At 41.9% G+C, this 18,829-nt stretch overlaps 1 protein-coding gene across 1 annotated transcript; it reads left to right on the top strand.

The window, feature by feature from the left end:
• The first annotated feature begins 383 nt into the window (after nucleotides 1-383).
• On the top strand, nucleotides 384-9,756 carry LOC127547692 (chymotrypsinogen B2-like). The gene is made up of 7 exons (XM_051974660.1): nucleotides 384-435; nucleotides 1,641-1,752; nucleotides 2,224-2,295; nucleotides 2,414-2,492; nucleotides 4,737-4,917; nucleotides 7,618-7,751; nucleotides 9,549-9,756. Exons 1-7 carry the CDS (start codon nucleotides 384-386, stop codon nucleotides 9,660-9,662), a joined length of 744 nt encoding a protein of 247 aa, XP_051830620.1. The 3' UTR covers nucleotides 9,663-9,756.
• Nucleotides 9,757-18,829: the final 9,073 nt, after the last annotated feature.

Below are 18,829 nucleotides of genomic sequence, written 5' to 3'. Positions count from 1 at the left end.
GCAATCCCCCTTCACCGCTGCTGGCTGGCTATCACAATCGCCCTTCACCTCTGATCCCCCCTCTGCTAGCTGGCTTCCTGTCGCAGCTGCCCATATTAATATTGCAATCCTTCTTCACCTCTACTGAGAATAAAGATTGAAGATTTTTCTTTTAACCTGAATTCCTGACTCCGACTGATTTTAAATATGCAGTCATCACAGCTGGCCCACCTGCTTATCACTGCAAGGTATCTTGGAGCTGGGGGAGGGCAGTGGAGAGAAGGAAGGTACATCTCCGGACTCTTAGGAGGGCCAAGGCTGTTGGCCCAGTGCCCCACTGGTGAGGGAAGGCAGGGATATAAGGAAGGAGGGAAATGCTGGGCCAGCTGTCTCACCCGGGCACCATGGCATTCCTTCAGCTCCTGTCCTGCCTGGCCTTCGTGGCTGCTGTCTCAGGTGAGTCCTGTTCCCTGATTCTCACCCAGCAGGCCATTCTCAGCCTCAGTGAGCTCTAGCAGAGTCAGGGAGGTCCCTGGAAGTAGATACTGCCTCTGCTACTTCCTACCTCTGTATCCCAGCACAAGTTGCTTAAACTCTGAGGAGAAAAGGGGGTTTATGGATGGCCTCTGGGGTCCCCTCCAGCACTGAATGTCTAGGTTTGGGACTCAGTTGATGAGACTGGAGGGACCCCTGCTTTGATTTCTCTCCCTGCCCCCCACCAATACTGGCATTCCTCAGATTAGAAATTCACTTTGGAAGGTAATAAGTATTTTCTTTTTAACTTGCACTTATCCCTGAAGGGATTTAGAGATAAAAGCTTACAGCTTAGTAAAAATTAGTCTGAACTTTTGCTATCTTCCTAAAGTGGTGTTGAAATGAGCTGTTAGTTGGAGAAATTTGGAGGAAAAAGTGATTTTAGATCTGAGTAATGGAGAGCTCCTGAGGGAGCATGGGGGCGAGGGGAGGAGAATGGGGTGGCCCAGAGTTGAGGAGCTACTTTCAAATTTCAGTCCTGGGTGGGTGGGGCTCTGGTTTCTTTTGCTTTTCCGGGATGGGGAGGTAGCTGTGGCCTGGAGCCCAGGGACAATATCTGGGCACCTGAGAGGGCTCTCTCCACTCCCCAGACCATGGCAAGGAGAGCCCACTGTAGGGAGAACCTTGTTCAGGGAAGGCTGATGGGAACCGAGGGGACTTCAGCTGCTCCTAGAGGCAATCCTTCATTTCCAGCCCCCTCTCCTCTTCCCATTCTCTGGCAGAAATGGGACTGAGTGTTTCAGGGGAGAGGGAGGAAGTTCCTTCCCTCATATACCAGAGCCAGAGGATCCCTTAAGAGCCCTCAGGGTGAACCTGGCAATGGGCTTTCTTTGTCCCTTGAGGTTTTGAGTCCTGGCTGGCATAGACCCTTTCCCTTCCTCAAACCCTGGACCAGGTGTGGGCCTCCAGCTCCCCTATCCCCTTTCTCCTATTTCCTGCAGGTGAACTGGGTTCAACCCAAAGCTGATTATTCCTAGGAACAAGAGGCTGGTCAGGGATGGGAGGAGGGGATCTCCAGTAGCAGCTAAGACTTCAGAGGCCTGAGAGACTGGGGGGGATAGTTAGGGCCCATCCAGCTCCTCCAAGGCCAGGAACCCTAAGCACCTTTATTTTCTCCATGTCCCTAGGCTGTAGTGTTCCTGCCATTGAGCCTCTCTTGAATAATATGCTCAGGATTGCCAATGGTAAAGAAGCTGTTCCTGGTTCTTGGCCCTGGCAAGTCTCTCTGCAGGAGAGTACCTAGACCTGCTTCATGGGGAGTGGAGCTATTACCCGCCCCCTCCTCTTCCTTCTCCACCCCCAGATCTTTTCCTCTCCCTACAGGATAAAGAAAAGTGGGTTGAAGGTAGAATGGCCAGTGAGGGAGAAAAGAGGGATTGAGAGGCTCCAGGAAGCCTCCTATGAGGTTGGCAACAGTCGCATGAACATCAGCCTCTATGACCCACAGCAACTTCTGCCCTATTAGGCAAGGAGAAAATGCCAGTTCTAGCTGGTGTCCAGCTTGGCAGGAGACCCAGCCAGTCTTGTCTAGGATCCTTCTTCATCCCAGTCTCCCGGTCCTGCACCCCAACTATGGTTCTCTGGCCCAAGGCTTGCTGGACCTCTTGTCTGCCTCTGAGACTGTCCCTCGGTGCCCAGAGGAGGCCCCTGAGCTCTTGAAGTTTTCAGAATGCATATGATTCCTGTCTGTTCCCTTCCTTTCCAGAGAAATGGTGCCCACTTCTGTGGGGGCACCCTCATCAGTAACAAATGGGTGGTCACAGCTGCTCATTGCAATGTCAGGTGGGTCAAACACAGGTTTTTCGTTCCCTCCTTTGGAGGGTGGTGGAGACGGTGAAATGGGACGAGTTCTTGGGCTATCCGGTGACCTTTGATCCATGGGCCCTTCCCTCTGCTTTAGGAGAACAGACAAGGTGGTTGCTGGAAGGCATGACCTGATGTCTCATAGAGAAAGGATCCAAGTTCTGTGGATTGCCAAGGTACAGTCTTGGCCCAGGGAAGGGGATGGGAGGAGTGTGGGGTATGCTGGGGATGTGGCAGCTGGGGCTTCCTGCATGATCTATGTATATACAAGGGAGAATTCAAGCATTTATGGCGAGCAGGCCCCGTGTAAACAAAGGTCAGCTCTCTGATGGGAACTAATAAAATTCGAGCTATGATTTATGATTATTAAAAGTTGGCATTTAAAAAGGGCTTACCTGTATAGTTGGCCAACAAGCATTTATTAAGTGCTTCTTATGTGGCAAACATTGTGCTAAGTTCTGGGGAAACCACAAAAACCAAAAAACAAACAAATGAACAAACAAAACCCCAAAAAAACCCAACCCCCCTAATCGAACAAAACAAAACAAAACAAAAAAAACCCAAAATCCAAAAGTCCAGGATCCCTACTCTCAAGGACCTCACACTCAAATGGGGAAGACTATGTTTAAATAATTGTGTACATAAAGGGTAAATTGGAGGCAGTCTCAGAGGGAAGGGGCAGGGGAACTTGCAAATAGTTCTATAGCAATTTAAAACTTGGAAAGCACTTTACAAATACTATGTTCTCAAGCTACTTTGGGAAGTTGATACACTTATTATTCCTATTTTGTGGATGAGGAAACTGAGACAAGCAGAGATGAAGTAATTTGACCAAGTTTATCCAGCTAGTCAATATCTAAGGCAGAATTAGAATTCAAGTCTCCTTGACTTTCAGTCTAGCCCACCATCTACTGTTTCATGCAGCTGAGTCTCATGCAGAGGGTAGGATGGAGCTGAGTCTCAAAGCAAGCTGTGTATATTTGAATTTGATCCCTTGTGAAGAAGGGAATGCAGGTCTTTGCCTTTTTCCAGATGAGGAAACTCAAGCTCAGTGAGCTTCACTAACCTAGCCATGAGTACACAGAGATGACCTAAGTTGTTCCCGTGGGAATTTTATCTTTCCACGGATGGGAAGGAAGTTGAGAGGAAAATGAGGATTTGGATAGGAATTTTGGTCTTGTCCCAGAGTCACACACAATCCAGGGGTTCCAAGGACTTCAATGGCCATAGTCAGTTCTAGAGATTGGAGGGAAGAAGAGATGATCAGCCAGTTAAGTGATTCGTGGGTTCAAACTACAGAGAAGTGGGAAAGGACTCTCCTTCTCTCCCTAGACAGAGAGAGGTAGAAAAAGAGAAAGACTTGGAGAATAAAGGCAGTCCATTATAGGGTTCCTTGGGAATTGGTGCCATGAACATTCGTGATTATTTCAAGTCTCTAACAGACAGCCTCATGGCAGGATGATTTCTATAATCCCTACAGCTCAGCCAGAGTCCCAGCCTCCGCATTGGTGGGGGCCCTTTCATCAGCCTGGAATATGTGATGGTAGTCAGAACTCGTGCTCCAGTGTGCAATGAACCTGCACTCTCTGGGGCAGTCTGGGCTTCAGACCTCTTCCCAGTGAGGTAGTAAGGAGAGCTACAACTAAGTTTTTTCACTGAGATGAATTCTGAGGGTGCAAGCATACAGTGGAACCTGCCATTTTTTCTTTCAAGATGAAATCCTCCTTAGCTTACACCAATATAGGCTGTTGAGGAGAATACAGCAGCTGGAGAAAGCTGCTTCTCTTTTGGAGGGAAGGGGAAGGTAGAAGAGACTTAGGCAGAAAAGCAAAGTTGAAGACAGCAGTTCTAAAGATAGCCTTTTAAGCTGGTCCTGAGCCAGGAATTCAATGGCTGAGTTTCAGTCCCAACTACTGCCTGTTCTAGCCATGAGCAAAGCAGCTAGGTGGTGCAGTGGATGGATTGCAAGGTCTGGTGTCCTCCTCGCGAGTTCCAATTCAAACTCGGCCTCAGAAACTTCCTAGCTGTGACTCAGTTTGTTTCAGTTTCCTCATTTGGAAAATGAGCTACAAAAGGAAATGACAGATGATTCCATTCTTTTTGCCAAGAAAATCCCAAATGGATGTGACCAAAATGACTCAGTAATAAAGAAGAAAAAGCTTCCTAATACTTCGAGCAGGGTAAAGGTGGAGTCTATGTTCTTGTGAGGTAGTGAGTCTCTCATCATCAGAAGTCTTCAAGGAAAGTCTGGATAACAGTGGTCAGGAAGGCCATAGAAGGGATTCCTCCAGATATTTAGCTGGACTGGGTTACCTTTGAAATTCCTCCTAATTCTGAGGTACTAGGAGGTGCCAATGAAGGTTTGGGGATAGAGGGGGGCGGGGGTTGTCTCAGTCTCCTGTCCCTGGTCTTCCTTTCAGGTCTTCAGGAACAAAAATTATGACAAGAACACTCTTAGCAATGACATTACTCTGTTGAAACCGGCCTCACCTGTCTGCTTCCGGAAAAATGTGTCCCCTGTCTGCCTGCCCAGTGCCAATGATGACTTCCCTGAAGGCACTTCCTGTGTTACAACTGGCTGGGGCAAGACCAGGTACAATGGTGAGTGTGAGAGGGGCTCACTGGGCACTAGATACTTCCATATCTTCCATAATTTGTTTACAATTAAAACCTATTAGTCCAATTCACATACCCCAAACTACAAGACCATGGATTTTATTTTGTTTGAGAATTAAAAAACACATTTATTATGTCATCTATTTTAGATTGACTTTACTTTCACGCAGAACTTTTTAATTAAATAGCAAAACCCTTCCATAATTTTAAGGCTTCAAGCTCAGCATAAATACAAACGAACAAAATAACAAAACAAAATAGAAAAAAAAAATGTGGATGTTTTTAAGAATCCTTCCCATACCTGCTGACTGCCATTTGTTCGAGTCCATTTGTTCAAACAATTTGTAAGAGTTTCTGGTTCACTTGAAATCATCACAAAATATCAGAAGCAAATCCAGTACTTAGTTCTTCAACCTGGATTTAATTATAATATCATCTCAATAAAATAAGGACTATAATTATAAAAATTATAAACATTAAATTGCTTTTATTTATAGTTATAATAGCATAAGCTTTAAACAAATAAGAACCATATTTGCTCCTTGTCTCTTTCCAATCTCTTCTGTATGTGTTCAATCCAATTCTGTTTTGAATATACCTGTAAGCAATGCGTGTCTTTCCCTATAGGGTTATTACTATTTTTAAGTGATATTGATATTTTTTTAATTTTTATATTAGTTCGGATGTATTGCTCTTTGCTCTCCCTCCCATGTCCTAATTGTCATGCCTTCCTGCAACAGAAGAAAACAATTAAGGAAAAATACTATTTACAGTGACCTAATTTAACAATGAAAATATAATTTTGTCCCTTTAGACCCCGGCCTCTCTCCTCTCTGCTAGGAGGAGAGCATGTCAGATAATGGTTTTTTTTTTTGGAACCAATATTTGTTTTATGCATGTGTTTTTAGTAATTAGAATTTGATTTCACACAGAATACTCCTTTTAAAAAATGTTTATTTTTAATTTTTAAATGTTTATTTCCCCCAATTATATGTAAAAAAAACCATTTTTTTATACAAATGTAATGCAGGAGAAACTGAGGCAGAATAGAGATTAGAGTGTATTTAATAATTTATTAAATGGGAGAGATTTACTGGGACCAAATGGATGCATGGTTTGGTCCCACCCAAAGCTGAATGAGACTATGGTTTCCAAGAATCCAGCAAACAATGAGAGTTCTCAATGACCTGTATACATATGTGGCTCAGACCCAGGGGGTAGACTGAGGCAAGGGCAGAGTCAGGGTGCTGAGAGAGGAATGGGACTCTGACAGGGTGGGGTGAGCCACAGGAGATGAGATGACATAATCAGGGGGAGGCACCCCGGATAGGGGGAGAAGCATCTTGATAAGTCCATATCTGACATTCTGCTAGCTTGGGATGAGGAGAGGCATTCTGATATTCTAAAACATAAGAGCTTTTATCCTTATCAAATATTCTGATAAAGAGGGAGGGGAGGTTTAACAGGAATGAAAAGCAGGAAAACTGAGTCAGGACCGGGTCAGGATAATTATGGCAACTGATGAGGGCAAGTAGCTAAAGTGAAGATCTCTCATAACCATTGACTAAAGTAGGCAAAGTCTGCAGACCTAAGTTTCAGCTTCTTAAATATCATGTGGTAGGGGGGAAAGACCGATTTATAGCCTGTCAAATTCCAGTTCCTAATCAGGGAACAGAACCTATATAACCAATCAGAATGTATATGAGGGGTACTGGGGGTGAGTCAGGGCTTTTTCTTGGGTTGTTCTCTATAAAAGTTGCAAGTGGGCACTGGTCAGTGGCTCTCTCCTGGCTCCAAACACATCCCTTTTGCTCAGAGTTTGAAGGACTCCCTGGCTCTGGTGAGATCCTGAATAAAAGTTTTGTTCTATACCTTGAGAGTTTAATTTTGGATAAAATTGTCCCACATGCTAAGAACTGTGGCATAATGTACATACAGTCATTTAAAAAAAAAACCTATTTCCTTATGTATCATGTTGGGAGAGAAAAATCAGAACAAAAGGGGAAAATCATGGGGAGGGGGGAATAAACCAGAAAAAAAAAGTGAATATAGCATGTGTTGATTTACATTCAGTGTCCATAGCTCTCTGTGGATGTGAATGGCGTTTTACATCCAAAGTTTATGGAATTTCTTTGGATTACTGAACCACTGAGAAGAACCAGGTCTTTCCTAATTCAACATCGCACAATCTTGCTGTTACTGTGTACCATGTATTCCTGGTTCTGTTTATTTCTCTCAGCATCAGTTCATGTCAATCTTTCCAGGCCTTTCTAAAATCAGCCTGCTGATTGTTTCCTATAGAACAATCATGTGCCATTGCTTTCATATAGCAAAATTTATTCAGCCCTTCCCCAACTGATGGGCAACCACTCATTTTCCAATTCCTTGCCACCACAAAAAGCTGCTACAAACATTTTTGCCCCCGTGGGCCCTTTTTCTTCTTTTATGCTTTCTTTGGGATACAAAGTAAAAACATCTCTAAAGAAAGTACTGAGCACCCTTTAAGCGCTCTTTCACAAAAGTGAATGAGAAAAGGGGGAGAGCCAAGCTTGAAGAGTCTGACATAATCTTCAGTCCAGACTCTATCAGAATCCCTTCTTTTTGAATCCTTTACCTATACTCCACCTCTGCCTGTTCAATTCACCAGCTCTATTTAACCTACTCTCCTGTCTTTTGTCTCTGCAGCCCCCAGTCTCCCAAACATCCTGCAACAGGCAGAGCTGCCCCTGTTGTCCAATACTAAATGTAAGACATTCTGGGGGAACAAGGTCAAGTACAGCATGATCTGTGCTAGAGCCAATGTCATTTCTCCCTGCATGGTACCTGCCTCTCTCTGTCTCTCTGTACTCTGGTTTTTCTCCTCTCTTTTAGAATCACAAATGTGGTTGCCCTGAAAAGGATCTTATTATCTATATTATAAATGAGGAAACAGAGGTTTAGGAAATCAAAGTGATATAGCAAAGTGAATAAGCATAACTTATTTAGTTAATAAGTTGCAAAACCAGTCTCAATCTGGTGATTCCCTCCCACCTCCAGTTCCATGACATTCCTCCCCTTCATCAATCACTCTTACAGAAGGAGAGTGAGAAGGAACCTCAGGATGTCTAATACATCTTCAGTCTCCCTACAAACTGCCTGTCATAAGTGGTCATCCATCTTTCCATTAAAACTACTCATAAAAAGGTACTCCCTGCCTACTCTACTTTTACACAGATTTAACTGTGAGGAGCAGCTAATTGGTGCAGTGGACAGAGTTGTGGGCCTGGAATCTCAGTTCAAATCTAGATTCAGACACTTACTTAGCTGGGTGACCCTGGGTGACACATTTCACCCTGTTTACCTCAGTTTCCTTATCTGTAAAATGAATTGGAGAACAAAATGGAAAACCATTGGCCAAAAAGACTGCGAATAGGGTCACAAAGTGTCAGATATGACTGACAACAATTGAACAACAAAAACTCTCTTTTGTCTGGTCAGTGACACTGCTGAAAGTCTTAGGTCCCACTTCCATCAGACTGTCAGGAAAGTTCTTTCTCCCCTGGTCCTCCCCATGAGGACCAGGACCTCATGCAAGATGGCACTTCATTCACATCTCCCCTTAATCTACACTGCTCACCCACATTTTCTGCACTAGAAAGAAATAGAAAATCTGACTTCTACTCTCAGCTATGCTACAAGCTCATTAAGTAACACAATCACAACTTTATCAGACTCAGTTTTTTTATTTCAAATAAATGGAGATCAATAGCCATACTCTTTCTACCTCCCTCTGTGGGAGGTCACAAAGAAGAACTGAGATCATATGGAGTAGCTGGATGATGAAGTGGCTAGAGCTCCAGCCCTGAATTCAGGAGGACCTCAGTTCAAAATCTGGTCTCAGACACTTAACACTTCCCAGCTGTGTGACCCTGGGCAAGTCACTTAACCCTGTCTGATTGCTTCAGAGGGGGAAAAAAAGAACTGCGATAAACACATGAAAACATTTGAAGAGGCAAAAGCACTTGGATAAATGTAATCTTTATTATTTTTGTATTTTCCTCCCCTCCTGTAATTGAAAAGTTCAAAACAAGTCTCTGAGATGTAATGAAAGACTCTAATCATGGTGTCATGATATTAATACCTGGAATAAACCACCAAATTTTCAGTTCTTTATCATTTTCATTTATTTCCATATCACCTTACAGCTTCAACAAGCTTCTAAGGCAGAAAAGATGAAGTAGTATTATCTCCATATAATGGTATCCTTTTTTGCCATCCCATGAAGCCTCTGGTCACATGACAACAAAGTATCAGCCCCAGGATGCAAGAGTCTAAATCATGAGTCTAAAAAAATTTGGGGGGGGGGGGAGAGGAGGGAAGGGAAGGAAGAAATCAGAAGAAAAAAAGTGAATATAGCATGTGTTGATTTACATTCAGTGTCCATAGCTCTCTCTGCATACGAAAGGCTTTTTCCATCCAGAGTTTACTGGGATTTCTTTGGATCACCGAACCACTGAGAAGAACCAGGTCTTTCATAGTTCACCATGGAACAATCTTGCTAGTTGCTCTATAGCACCCTGAGCAGCTTTGGGATGCTGACAGACTCTTTCAACCTTTCTTGTGTCTTGTCTCCTTAGGGTGACTCTGGTGGACCCCTGGTCTGCAAGAAAAATGGCACCTGGACCCTGGTTGGTATTGCATCCTGGGCATGTGCTCAGTGTCTTACCTACACCCCTGTTGCCTATGCCTAAGTCACCAAGCTCATCCCCTTTATCAAGGAAACCTTGGCCAACAACTGAGCAGTTTCCTGCCCAAGAAAGCTGGTACTTTTAACTCTCCCCATCCCCCAACACCAATAAATGTATCTATACAGGATCATTCAGCCTGTTTTCTTTGCCTTCAGTAGAGACGTAAATGCCCGTCGCATGTAGAACAACCCGTCCTCAGAGAGCCTGGCACAGTCCCAGGAGGCCAGAACTTTGGCAGGAGCTTCTGGGATACTGGTTTCATTTCTAGTGATGATGTTGCTGAGAGAGTTGAGAAGAGGCACAGGACTTATTTCTGAGACTCCACTTGGCAGAATGTAACATCTAAGCCTCGAAGTTGGGGCTCAGCGAGTGCCCCTCTTTTAGGAAGAGCCAATACCATCCCAGTGACTTTCCTCAAGTGCCTGACTTCAGTTGGGTACTTCTGGACACTCATCTCCCCAATTTTTCCCAACAGACACATTCCCCACATGCCCATTCATTTCCCTTAATGACTTCTTAGGGCACCATATTCTAGGAAGGACATTGCCACAAACTGGAAGAAGGGGAAAAGACTGGGGACCAGGCCATATGCTGATCAACAGCTAGAACTAGAGCTATTTAATTTTAAAAAAGGAGAATGGGACATGAAAGCTTTCACCCGAAATTTGAAGAGCTGACTGGAAGTGGATGTACTGAAACTGTCTAGAAGTTTCATGAATAATGGAAAGAACTGTTAACTCTAGAAGTAAAGGACTTGGATTCAAATTCTGTCATCAGAAGCTGCTTCCTGCCTGTTGGGCTATGGGAAAGGAAGGGATGAAGAACACTGGGTAAAAGCAGCAGAGAATCAGATTTAGGTTTAGTGTAAAGAAACACTTCCCAACAAGTGGGAACTCTTTTCCAGAGTGAAAGAAATAGCTTTAGGAGGTATTGGGTTTCCTTTTATTTCTTTTTGTTTTTTTAAGCTTTTTATTTTCAAAACACATGCCTGGATAATTGGACAACATTGATCCTTGCATAGCCTTGTGTTTCAGATTTTTTCCTCCTTCCCCCCAGCCCCTCCCTTAGATGGCAACCAATTTGGATTTCCTTTTGATGGAGTTCTTCAAAGATGTTCTGGATGATGCCTTGTAGTCTGGGTATTACTCTACAGGTATAGGTCATATGAGATGGACTCCAAATTTTCTTTTTTTGGAGCCAGGGATCTTAAGAGGTAGCAATGATGAGTGAGAACATTCCAGCTGTGGGGCAAAACCCATAAAAAGGCATGATGCAGATGGGCCACTGAGTATCCAATTGGAGAAATGGCAAGAAAGTATAGGTTGCTGAATCCTAAAATGAGTGGAGGTAACTTTTTTTTTTTTAAATGAGTGCATAGGGGAGAGATTCTGGGAAGATAGTGTGATGGGGCAGAACATTTCTAGTTTTCCAATTTTCCTGACAAAATAAATAAACAAAAAATAAAGAATAAAAACAAACCAAAAAAAAAAAAAAAAAGACAGCCCATTGCCTCAGAGGAAATGTAGGTAGAGCTATGGAAAGAAATGACAATTAGTATTACGTAATTATTCTCCTAAAACACTGAGAGAAGACTCCAGGAAAGAATTGATTTCCAGAGTTTCTACTAGGATAAAGTACAAACACCCCCAGCCAAGTCTGCTGGATCAGCAAATATCAAGCCCTGACCACAGCTGGGGTGGGAGACAGTTTCCGCTTTAGAAACTTTCATCACTGACTCTTTTCAATAATGCAACCATTCAAGACAACTCCTGTGGACAGGTGATGGAAAGTGCCATCTGCATCCAGAAAGAGAACTATGGAGAGTGAATGTGCATAAAACATAGCATTTTCACTTGTTTGCTTGCTTTTTCTTTCTCATGGTTTTCCCCCTTTCAATGTGATTTTTCTTGTACAATATGACCAACATGGAAATAGGTTTTAAAGGATTGCATATATTTAATCTATATCAGATGGTTAGTTATTGTGGGGAAGGGGAGGTAAAAAAAAAAAAAAGAGGGAGAAGAATTTGGAACACAAAATCTTATAAAAATGAATGAAGGGACAGGTAGAAGGTCAGGTGCACAGGCTTTGAAGTCAGGAAGACCTGAGTTCAAATTCCATCTCAGACACTTAACACTTACTAGTGGTGTGACTTTAGACAAGTCACTTAACCCCAACTGCCTTGCCAAGAAAAAATGTTGAAATTATAACACATATTTGAGAAATTAAAATACTGTTGAGGAAAAAAAAACTTTCATGTCCCAGATTGGGGGAGAAGGGATTGGCTTAGGAGCAGAAGATTGAAGGATCTTCCCCTGTTGATAGATGCTAGATCGAGCTGTGCTGACCAAATGAGTCCTAGGCTGTGGCATCCACAGCAAGAAAGTAGCAACTAGCACACACCTGATGAATACAATAGCAGAGGGGCTGTCACACTTGCAAAAGAGAACAGTCCCTGGTTTCAGTTCCAGGTGCATGGAAAATGTGAAGAAGTTACAGATCAAGCACATATTGCTCAGAGACTGTTAGCTAGATTAATTGAAGCCTTAAAGGCCTTGGTTTTGGCTTCTCTGGAAGCATGTGGTTTTAGATAAGGCCTGGCCTATATTTCATTGTTCAGAGGAGGATACATGGTGAGGAGGCTGTACATCACATTATCTCCTACATTCCAGTAACCAAATAGGGGAATGGAGACTTATGTAACCAATCACACCATATAGAGGCTGGGATTTGAGGGTTTTTTTGTCTGAAATGTATAAAAACTGTAAGCATTTTCAAGGGAATAGCTCTCCTGCTGTGAAATTCGGCTCACAGACCAGACTGGGTCCACTTCTCGAGATTCTAATAAATAATTCTGCTTTTTCTGAGTGATCTCTGTAGTAGTCAATTGGGGTACATCTCTTTTTGTCCCAAACATTTGGGAGCTCTCCAGAATGCAATCTTTGGGGATGGTGGATGTGCACCCCAGACAGGGACAGGAGCCCATGGAGCAGGTTTTTCCATGGTCTCTGGCTCTGAGTGAGCAGTCTCCCTCTCTCTTAGACAAGGGTCCGAGATAGTCAGTGGAAAGCAGAATTGAAGACTGAAGGAAGTAGAGTCTTGATGGCCAGCAAAATGCAATCTGGAAGACTTACACGTGTAATTTGAGGTACCTCTCCAGGGTCTGGAGGTCCATTGGCTTGGTCAAAGGGGACCCCGAGAGAGTAGCCCTCCTAAATTTGTTTTTGGTGGGGACTGCTGTTGACTCCAAGGAAATAACTACCTGAGTAGGCTTTCGGATGACTGCGAGCATGAGGGTGTCTTCCATGGATAATGGATAGCAGCAGTCCAAGAATTTTTGTCAGGATGGTAGCTAGGTATAAAAGGAAAAAAACAGGGAGGATGTTCCCAAGACCATATGGGTATATGTAGAAGGTGAAAATAGAGCTCTGTGTCTGTCTGTCTGTTATGTTTGTTTACTTTGCATTTTGTGTTCTGTGTTCAAAGAAATAGATAGGAATTCAGCCCTCTGTGTTGCAGGCTTAGAAAAATATCAGGCTGAATTATTGGGAGTTGGAATTCATTCAGAGTAGTGCTTCTTTCAGAGTGGCTTAGAATGTATTGGTCTTAGATCATGGTAAGGTAATTTGGGAACTAATTTGGGCTTCTCAAGATAGAGCAAGAAAAGAAGTTTGAAAAATCTTTTTCTCTCTTTCTCTCGCTTCCTCTACCTCTGGATGACTGCAGCAGCTTTGGGGAAGGGGCAGGAGGGAGAAAAGTGAGAAATTAAAACATAGATTGAAAGGGATTTAAAGTTTTAAAAATATATAGAAGAGCAGTGTGCCAACATTTAAAGAAAAGAAGTTTGAATAGAATATCTAGGCATTCTCTGTGAAGGCAGAGAAATGCACTAAATGGGCTTAGAAGTTTAAAAAAGCTCTGTTTGGATTCTGGAAGAAAAGAATTTCTAGCTGAAACAAACTTCTCTCCAGGGTATTCCTGGGGAAAACCCCTAGTCTGTTTTGTTGATTTAAAAGCTCTGTTAAGTTTTAAGAACAATGATTAAGAAATCTGGCAATTGGCTATTATGTTACTTCGTATAAAATTTTACTTGTGATTTTAAACTTCGTAATCTATTGTATTTTAAGCTGAGAGGAAAATTTTTCCCTTAAAGAAGGTTTTCAAAGCCTGCTAGAGTAAAGAGTAATAAAACCTTATCTGCTATTTTAGGGATGGCAGGGGAAAAAATCAGCCTGCTTTAGTGAGAGAGGAAGGAAAAGAGTGTTGGGAGCCACAGTCTCTAAGCTGATTGGCAAAGCCCAGCACTGAGATCAATTGTGCACAGCACTCATGCAGGAACATTTCCTTCTATGATTCTCATTAGTGGACTACTATTTCCTATATTATTTATAATTGGCTTGATTACAGCACTAAAACATTATCTAAAAAAATCTGGTGACAAGGGGAATTTGGGCAAGTGAACTAGAAATGATTCCACATGCATATTCTGTCCTAATAAAACTAATCTCTCACTGAGACAAATGATAAAGAAGAGAACACCATGGAGAGCATTGTCACCGTGGGAGAGAATCCAAAGGTCCAAGAAATAATGGTGTTTACCAACTTAGACTCAGAAAAGATCAGTATATCTAGGAACCAAAATATGGTTAAAGTATAACTAGGATTTGCTCTAAATGCTTATGTACACTAAGTCAGGGAAACAGAGGAATCAAACAATCCATAGAATTGACAAAGACGACATAAGTAAACTAATAAAATTCACTGACATTGAATCTTGTATAACATTTACTTTTCATTATTGGCTTCGCATAATGTAATCAATAATTAACACTTAATCATAAAAAACTTACTCAAATATTAAATGTCAAATGTAGTAACATATAAAGGTCAATAAGTCAGACACATGTCTGAAGACTAGTATATGATCTAAAGTATATGATCATGATATAATATAAAAATAAAGCCTGAAGGAGCCTGAGAGAAGTGAGAGCATCACTTTCATCAGTTCCTCACTCAAACTACCCCACGACTCCTGTCTTCCTTTGACACCAACCCTATTTCTCCTGCTCAGCCCCCTGGACCCCTTGCAGAGGCTGGACCCCTGCAAAAGAACAACAAAATTCAAGCTCTGCCTGGAGAGATAAGAGATGCTAATTGCTGCCAGAAGACTACTCAGGCAGAAGACAAAAAAAGAGGAAAAGAAAAAAAGAAAAAAAAATCTTTTGTAAGTTTTGAAGGGACAAATGAGAGGGAATGCAGGAGATTTATGAAGTATTGATTTGTTGGAGAAAATTGAGAGCCTGAATGATTTCACGGAGTCAGTTGGAAAAAGAAAAAAAATAAATTGATTGCCTAAATCTTGAGAATTCCTGTGTAGGAAATTGAGTGGAAGGAAAGGCACAGTGGAAAGGTGCCTTTGTTTGTGCTACAGCCCAACTGCTAAAGAAAGTAGTCTACTCTTTTAAAGGGACAGACTGTTCTCATAGGGTGTTAATTGACTGAATATTTGTTTCTTTGAAACATAATGGTTTTCATGTTTAAGGAATATGATCATAAATGCAATCTGTAGTTTGAAAAGGTTATTTCAAAAAGTTTAATTGGTGTTTTTAAGAACTTTTCAGGTTCTTTTATATGAATGATGCCAATTATTTAAAGGAACGCCAAGAATAATAGTTTTTGCCTTCTTCCTTTTGAAAATGTTTTTGTTATGGACAATATGTAGTTTGGGATTTTTCTGTGTGCTGGGTATTTTAAAAGCAAAATGATTAGTATAACCTTCAGTTTATGGAACATCTACTTGGGTATGTAAGAATTGTGTGAACATTCTGGGATAAATTTCTTACTGTTAAAAGCCAATTATGCAAAGTTATGCAAAAGTTTGCAATATCTAGATGATCCTCTTGTGGCAGGGAGGAAAAAGAGTCACTATCAGTTTGCTAAATTATTTAGGAGCACAAGGACTGAGAATTTCTCAAGACAAATTGAAATTTGTGAAACGTCAGGTAAAATATTTAGGTTATTGTATAAGTGAAGGGAAAAAGAAATTAGATCCTGTAAATTACTTGAGGGAAAGAAGGGAAACAGTAAAAGTAAGGGATTGGCACACAGGGCATTGATCACTGAAATTTTAACCAATCATATGTTACCTAAGAATGTTGTAGTGATTCATGTGCAGAGACACCAAAGAGGAGATTCATTTGAGACAAGGGGAAACCGCTTTGTGGATGAGGAGGCGAAATGAGCTGAAGAAGAGGAATCTGGATAAAGGCCTCATTTCCAAAATATATAGAGAACTGACTCAAATTTATAAGAAATCAAGCCATTCTCCAATTGATAAATGGTCAAAGGATATGAACAGACAATTTTCAGAGGATGAAATTGAAACTATCACCACTCACATGAAAGAGTGTTCCAAATCATTATTGATCAGAGAAATGCAAATTAAGACAATTCTGAGATACCACTACACACCTGTCAGATTGGCTAAGATGACAGGAAAAAATAATGATGAATGTTGGAGGGGATGCGGGAAAACGGGGACACTAATGCATTGTTGGTGGAGTTGTGAATGAATCCAACCGTTCTGGAGAGCAATCTGGAATTATGCCCAAAAAATTATCAAATTGTGCATACCCTTTGATCCAGTAGTGTTTCTATTGGGCTTATATCCCAAAGAAATACTAAAGAAGGGAAAGGGACCTGTATGTGCCAAAATGTTTGTAGCAGCCCTGTTTGTAGTGGCTAGAAACTGGAAAATGAATGGATGCCCATCAATTGGAGAATGGCTGGGTAAATTGTGGTATATGAATGTTATGGAATATTATTGTTCTGTAAGAAATGACCAGCAGGATGAATACAGAGAGGACTGGCGAGACTTACATGAACTGATGCTAAGTGAAATGAGCAGAACCAGGAGATCATTATACACTTCGACAACGATATTGTATGAGGACATATTTTGATGGAAGTGGATTTCTTTGACAAAGAGACCTGAGTTTCAATTGATAAATGACGGACAAAAGCAGCTACACCCAAAGAAAGAACACTGGGAAACGAATGTGAACTATCTGCATTTTTGTTTTTCTTCCCGGGTTATTTATACCTTCTGAATCCAATTCTCCCTATGCAACAAGAGAACTGTTCGGTTCTGCAAACATATATTGTATCTAGGATATACTGCAACATATCCAACATATAAAGGACTGCTTGCCATCTAGGGGAGGGGGTGGAGGGAGGGAGGGAAAAAAAATCAGAACAGAAACGAGTGTCAATATAAAGTAATTATTAAATAAATATTAAATTTAAAAAAAAAAAAAAGAAGAGGAATCTGTAAGTATGGAGGAGATAATGGTGCTAATTCTGGCATTTCTACCTCCAATGCCTCCCCCTTCCCTTACCCCAGAAGAGAAGCAAGAAATCCAAAGCCTTGGCGCTCAGAAGGATAAAGGGAAGCACTGGTTCCTCCCTGATGGTCGAAAGGTACTGACCACAGCAGGTATGTGACATGTACTCCAGCATTTACATCAGGGCAGTCATTGGGGTGTCCAAGACCTTTGTGATGTGGTGCTGAATAAGTTTGTGGCACCGGCTTGTACACAATAGTAGGCAACTTGTCAGCGAGTGTCTTGTGTGTCAAATAATAAATAGGGAGGCCCAACAACAAGTCTAAAAAGGAGGAAGGCCCCCTGGTATTAGGCCTTTCCAAAGCATTCAAGTGGACTTTACTGAGCTGCCATCAGTGGGCCGTAGTGGTCGTAGTGGACCATCCGACCTCATGGGTGGAGGCCTTTCCCCTTGCCTGAGCAACTGCCTTGGCAGTCATAAAAGTCTTCCTTGAGCATATCATTCCAGGGTGTAGGTTGGTGGAGCAGGAAGATTCGGACCAAGGCACCCATTTCACAGCTAAGATCCTCCTATCTATGGCCCAAGCTCTAGAAATATCATGGGATTTACATACCTCATGGCATCCACCCTCATCAGGTAAAGTGGAAAGGATGGATAAGGAAATTAAACAGCAACTGATTAAATTGGCATTAGAGACACAATTGTCCTGGATCAAGTGCCTTCCTCTTGCCTTATTAAGAATTAGGACAAAACCCCGAAAGGATGTGGGATTATCACCTTATGAATTATTGTATGGTCACCCTTATCCAAAAGGGATTCAAAATTCTTCTTTGGACCCAACATTTGAGACCAAGGATTTGTTTTTAAGGAAATATATCAGGTCTTTACTGCAACATCTGAAAGCTTTACAACTAAAAGGGCTTATTGCTCAGACTCCTCCCTTAGATTTTGCAGTGCATAAGTTCCACCCTGGAGATGGGATACTGGTTCGGGCGTGGAAGGAGGACAAACTGACCTCGACTTGGGAAGGACTGTCCAGATCCTCCTGACATCAGATACAGCAGTGCATACAAAGTCCAGAAATAAAGGACCAGTAAACACTGAGAGGGTGTGAACCTCAAAGCTGAATCTGGAGAACAAGTTGAGACAAACATTGAAGAGGAACTGATGAACTGTGCATGTAAAATCTTGATAGTGGTATTGAGCTGGGGTACCTTACTGGGGCATTGCCTAAATCAAACAGGTGCAGGGCCATAGATGGAAGAGAGTGAGTGTTAATGGACTTTTACTCATCAGCCAGAGAGGGTAGATATTATAGATTGTGGTGAGCATAGAAACAGATGGAGCAAGTCAAATATTGTTTGTGATGATGGGTCGGTGCTTAATCGTGTCCACCAGCATTCATTAGGGAGTAATGAGGAATGTTTGAAGGAATTTAGAAAGAACCCTATATGTCAAGTACCCCGTAATCTATTCAAACTGGTGAAGCTAATGGGTAGGGAGATGCCTGGCCCCCAGCACAGATTATCAAGGAATATGGTCCAGTGACATGGGTTCAAGATGGTGGTTGGGGATATTGGACAACTATATATATATATATAAAACAAATTAATTCAGTTGCAAGCAGTCTCAGAAGTAATGACTAACTAAACTGCTCAGTCCCTTGATTTATTAGGTGATCAAGCCACCCAGACAAGAGAAGTGGTTTTATAACATAGATTAGTTTTAAATTATCTGTTAGCAGAGGAAGGAAGGCTCTGTGGGAAACAACCTGTCTACCTGTTGTATGCAAATTGATGACAACGGACAAATAGTAAAAGAAATTA

Source organism: Antechinus flavipes, chromosome 2, assembly GCF_016432865.1.
Source record: "Antechinus flavipes isolate AdamAnt ecotype Samford, QLD, Australia chromosome 2, AdamAnt_v2, whole genome shotgun sequence".
Taxonomy (NCBI): Eukaryota; Metazoa; Chordata; class Mammalia; order Dasyuromorphia; family Dasyuridae; genus Antechinus; species Antechinus flavipes.
This window is presented reverse-complemented; position numbering and strand designations above follow the sequence as displayed.

What these genes read in the sequence shown, in the direction of transcription:
- LOC127547692 (XM_051974660.1), top strand. Translation starts at nt 384, where the DNA reads ATGGCATTCCTTCAGCTCCTGTCCTGCCTGGCCTTCGTGGCTGCTGTC. An exon ending in GTCTCTCTGCAGGAGAGTAC is followed by an intron (nt 1,753 to 2,223) that starts CTAGACCTGCTT and finishes TTTCCAGAGAAA; the next exon opens with TGGTGCCCACTTCTGTGGGG. An exon ending in AAGTTCTGTGGATTGCCAAG is followed by an intron (nt 2,493 to 4,736) that starts GTACAGTCTTGG and finishes TCTTCCTTTCAG; the next exon opens with GTCTTCAGGAACAAAAATTA.